General features: G+C 43.5%; 1 protein-coding gene across 1 annotated transcript in view; it reads right to left on the bottom strand.

Moving 5' to 3' along the window:
• Window positions 1-5,000, bottom strand: part of cacna1bb (calcium channel, voltage-dependent, N type, alpha 1B subunit, b) — a 244,990-nt gene that overhangs the window by 148,766 nt on the left and 91,224 nt on the right. The window contains exon 6 of the mRNA XM_064972460.1: window positions 4,850-5,000. This exon is cut by the window's right edge and continues 37 nt beyond it. Coding sequence (XP_064828532.1) covers window positions 4,850-5,000 — 151 coding nt within the window. The remainder of the gene's footprint in view (window positions 1-4,849) is intronic.

The following is a 5,000-nucleotide window of genomic DNA, read 5'->3' as shown; positions in this document are numbered from 1 at the left end:
CTGTTAAGATGCCTGCTTTACAATTCTCATGTTCCCAAATGCAAGTTAGAAAAAGCAAGGAGGCCGCATTCGTTGTAGCCGGGGACTTTAACAAAGGACATTTAAGGAAAATTCTCCCAAAATTCCACAAACACATCTCTTGCTCGCGAGAGAAATACTACATTGTTATTCTCCATTCTGAGGCGGATACAAAACCCTGTGCAACTGTGTCCTAGATTTCCTGACGAACTGACCCCAGGTTGTGAGGGTTGGAAACAACACTGGGGCACCCCAGGGGTAAGTACTAAGCCCCCTCCTGTACTCCCTGTTCACCCATGAATGTGTGGCCACGCACAACTCCAACTCAATCATCAAGTTTGCTGATGTCACGACAGTGGTAGGCCTGATTATCAACAACAACCAGACAGCCTACAGGGAGGAGGTTAGTGCCCTGGCGGAGTGGTGCCAAGAAAATAACTTCTCTCTCAATGTCAACAAAACGAAGGAGCTGATTGTGGACTACATGAGATGGAAGAGGTAGCACGCCCCCATCCTCATCGATGGGGCCGCAGCGGATATGGTCAAAGGCTTCATGTTCCTCAGCATGCACATCACTGAGGACCTGATATGGTCTCACCACACCGACACCATGGTGAAGAAGGCACAACAGCACCTCTACAACCTCAGGCGGCTGAAAGAATTCTGCATAAGACCCTCACATACCTCTACAGATGCATCATTGTGAGCATTCTGTAGGGCTGCATCCCCGCCTGGTACGGCAACTGCGCCACCCTTAACCGCATGGCTCTCCAGAGGGTGGTGCGGTCAACGCAACACATCATCAGGGGCACGCTGCCTGTCTTCCAGGACATTTCCAGCACTCGGTGTCAAAGGAAGGCCAAGAAAATCCTTAAGGATCTCAGTCACCCAAGCCACCCAAGTCACCCAACCCACTCTTCTTGCAATAATATGGACTTGTTTTTTTTAACCAAATATAGCTATCACCTGTATACCATCCCTACCTTATCACAACACAACTGATTGGCTCAAACACATTAAGAAGGAAAGAAATTCCACAAATACATTTTTAACAAGACCTTTCACTCATGAAGCTGGTTGAGAGAATGCCAAGAGTGTGCAAAGCAGTCATCAAGGCAAAGGGTGGCTACTTTGAAGAATCTCAAATCTCAAATATATTTTGATTAGTTTTCAAACTTTTTTGGTTCCTACATGATTCCATATGTGTTATTTCATAGTTTTGATGTCTTTATTATTATTATACAAAGTAGAAAATAGTGAAAATAAAGAAAAACACTTGAATGAGTAGATGTGTCCAAACTTTTGGCTGGTTCTCTAGCTCATTCTAAAATGTATACTACTGTACTTTGTTTTTTAATGACACCTTATACACACCACATATTTAGTTATATACTGTATTCTTGGCATATCTCACTCTAATATATCTACTGCTGTACATATCATTCTTATATCTTGTATAAATTAATCCGGTGTATAGAAACAGGATACACCTGGGCTCAATTTCGAGTCTCATAGAAAAAGGGTCGAAATACTTACGTAAATCAGGTTTGATATTTTTTATAAAATTTATACAAATTTCCAAAAAAACTGTTTTCACTTTGTCATCACGCGGTATTGCGTGTAGATTGATGAGGAAAGTGTTTTATTTAATCAATTTTAGAATAAAGCTGTAACGTTACAAAATATGGAAAAGGGGAAGGGGTCTGAATACTTTCTGAATGGCCTGTACACATGTATATACTACATTATGATTACTGTTACAGTGCTATTTGGGTTGTTAATTGGATTCAACCCGACATTCTTACTTTCTTTTCTTTCTTTACATTTTAAATATTTGTGTACTTGTTTGACATTTTACTGCATTGCTAGGAGCTAGTTGCATTTCACTGCATCCGCTATAACATCTGCTAAACTGTGTACGAGGCCAATAAATGTTGATTTGAGAGAGACAGAGGGGAGTATGAGCAATAGAAATTAAGACCAAAATAATTTTTCTTCCAAAAAAGGTCCAGTTGCCAGGACAACAAATTCCATCTACACAGGTAACTTCCACAAGGCTGTGAACCATCTAAGAGACAAGGCAATGCCTTCTATGCCACCAAAAGGAACATGAAACTCAACATTCCAATTAGGGAAACACTTCAATCAGTTGTAGAACCCATTGCCCTCTACGGTTGTGTCCAACGCCCAATGGAGACATGCAGAATTCTGCAAAAAATATACGATGCAAACCCCCAAACAATGCATGCAGAATTAAGACTAAACCTGCTGCCTCCAGAAAAGAGCTGTTCAATTCTACAACCACCTAGAAGGAAGTGATGCCCACACATTCCTCCACAAAGCCCTCATCAACAGAGAGAAAAGTCCCCTCAGCCAGCTGGTTCTGGGGCATTGTTCACAAACACAAACAGAACCCCAGGACAGCAACACAATAAACCCAAACAAATTATGAAAGAGCAAAAAGAGAACTGTTTGACACTGGAAAGAATCAACCAAATAATAAAAACAGAGCAAGTTGGAACGTTATCTGGCCTTTAACAGAGAGTACACCGCACCGTGGCAAAACACCTGAGCACTGTGACTGACCCCAAATTATGAGCATCCTTGACTATGCACAGACTCGGTGAGCACAGCCTTGCTATTGAGAAAGGTCGCCATAGGCAGACATGGCTCTAAAGAGAAGACAGGCTATGCGCCGACTGTCCACAAAATGAGGTGGAAACTGAGCTGCACTCCCTGACCTCCCGCCAAATGTATGACCATAGTAGAGACACATATCTCCCACAGATCACACAGACGCACAAAGAATTTGAAAACATATCAAACATTAATAAACCCCATATCTGTTAGGAGAAATACTGCAGCGTGCCATCACAGCATAAAGATGTGTAGCCCGTTACCATGAGAAAAGGGCAACCAGTGCAGCACAAACAACATTGTAAATACCACCAATATTTTTCTGTTTATTTATCTTCCCCAACTATTCGTACTAGAACTATTTGCACATTGATAAAAACACTGCATAGCTAAGAATATAACACTTTCAATGTCTTCATCTTTTTCAAATCTTTTGTTGATGTTGTTGAATTTGATCCTTCTCCCTTTTGTTGATTGTTTATTTAATTTGCTTTCCATTTGCTTTGTTTCCCGTGCCAATAAAGCCCCTTTGAATTAAACTGAATTGAGAGAGAGAGAGAAATGGGAGAGAGCAAGGGGAGAGGGAGGAAAGAAATAGATAAAGGGGGGAGAGAGGGGGAGAGGGAGGAAAGAGATAGATAAAGGGGAGAGAGAGGGGGAGAGGGAGGATAAGAGGAGAGAGGGAGGAAAGAAATAGATAAAGGGGAGAGAGAGGGGGAGAGGGAGGAAAGAGATAGATAAAGGGGAGAGAGAGGGAGGAAAGAAATAGATAAAGGGGAGGAGAGGGGGAGAAGATAAAGGGAGAAGGGAGATAGATAGATAGGGGGAGAAGGGAGGAAAGAGATAGAGAGGGGGAGAGGGAGGAAAGAGATAGATAAAGAGGAGAGAGCAAGGGGAGAGGGAGGAAAGAAATAGATAAAGGGGAGAGAGAGGGGGAATAGAAGGAGGGAGAGAGAAAGAGAAGAGAAAGAAATTGAGGGGAGAGGAAGAGAGAGAGAGGGATAGGAAGTGACAGGTGCACTAAAAGCCAGGTGAATCTGGTCCAGCTGCAGCATTGATCCACACAGGTGGAGCTGCTTAGCATTATGAGAAAACAGGCAAACGGAGAGGTTTTATGAAGAGGAACAAGAGGAGGAGCATGGAGATGAAAAGGGAGGGAAAGGGGGAGGTATTGGTGCTGGAAGTTGTAGGGGGTTGCATATGCTGCTATCCTTGACATATTGTTGGCACCTCAGCGTACTTATAGACAAGGTGCCAGGATTTGAGGCGAAAAAGGAAAAAGCCAGAACGCAGCAGAGGGAAATCTAAACTGCCATCTGCTAGTCCTGGTTCTCCAACACAAGCTGGTCTTTATTCAAACTGTCTAGGCAAGGGCTGCAATATTCCGATAACTCCCCCCAAAATGACCAGGTTCCCTGGTAATCAGAAGGGAATAAAAGGAAAACCTGAGCATTTTTTGGAAAGTTACCAGCATTTTGCAATCCCAGTCTAGACAAAACCACATTTAACTAATTCAGCTTTCCAACTCAAGATTGTGTGGAGCCAGGACCCAGGGAATTGCATGGACGTGTGTGTGTCTCTGTGTGTGTGTGTGTGTGTAACAATCTGTGCACATACACACATAGTGGCACAGCAGACAGGTACACTCCCTCCAGATCCCCTGTGATGTTTGCTACTCAGTCATGTAGAACCCAAACTGACAAAACAAACCCCTACAGTAGCTCTCTCCATTCATGCTTTCTCTACACTGTCATGCTCCAGCTCACTGCATACCAGATAGAATACACAGAGATAGAAAGAAGGTGTGTGACGTGTCAGCTTTAAGTTAAGAAAAGGTTAAGCACTGTAGGGTTGCACATTTCCCAAAACGTTCCCCAAACTCCCAGGATTCCCGGATTTCCTGCTTATTCCCCATCTGTTTCGAAGGAATCTTTTGACCAGGATGTCTGGGGGAATTTTAAGGAAGTTACTGGACTTTTGCTAGCCTATTCATATTTGAGTTAAGAATACGTCAAGTGATATGTGGTTGGAGAAAGTGCAAGAGAGAGAGAGAGAGAGAGAGAGAGAGAGAGAGAGAGAGAGAGAGAGAGAGAGAGGAGAGAGAGAGAGAGAGAGAGAGAGAGAGAGAGAGAGAGAGAGAGAGAGAGAGAGGAGAGAGAAGTAGAGAGAGGAGAAAGAAGTAGAGAGTGCTCACGTTGTAGAGGATGTCCACCCATCCCTCCATGGTGATGCACTGGAAGACGGTGAGCACGGCGAACAGGATGTTGTCAAAGTTGGTGATGCCGTAGTTGGGGCCGATCCAGTACTCGGTACACTCTGTACCGTTAGGACACATCCTGGATGGG

The sequence above is a fragment of the Oncorhynchus masou genome, chromosome 8 (assembly GCF_036934945.1).
Source record: "Oncorhynchus masou masou isolate Uvic2021 chromosome 8, UVic_Omas_1.1, whole genome shotgun sequence".
Taxonomy (NCBI): domain Eukaryota; kingdom Metazoa; phylum Chordata; class Actinopteri; order Salmoniformes; family Salmonidae; genus Oncorhynchus; species Oncorhynchus masou.
Note: the sequence above shows the minus strand (reverse complement) of the source record. Positions and strands in the feature narration are given on the sequence as shown.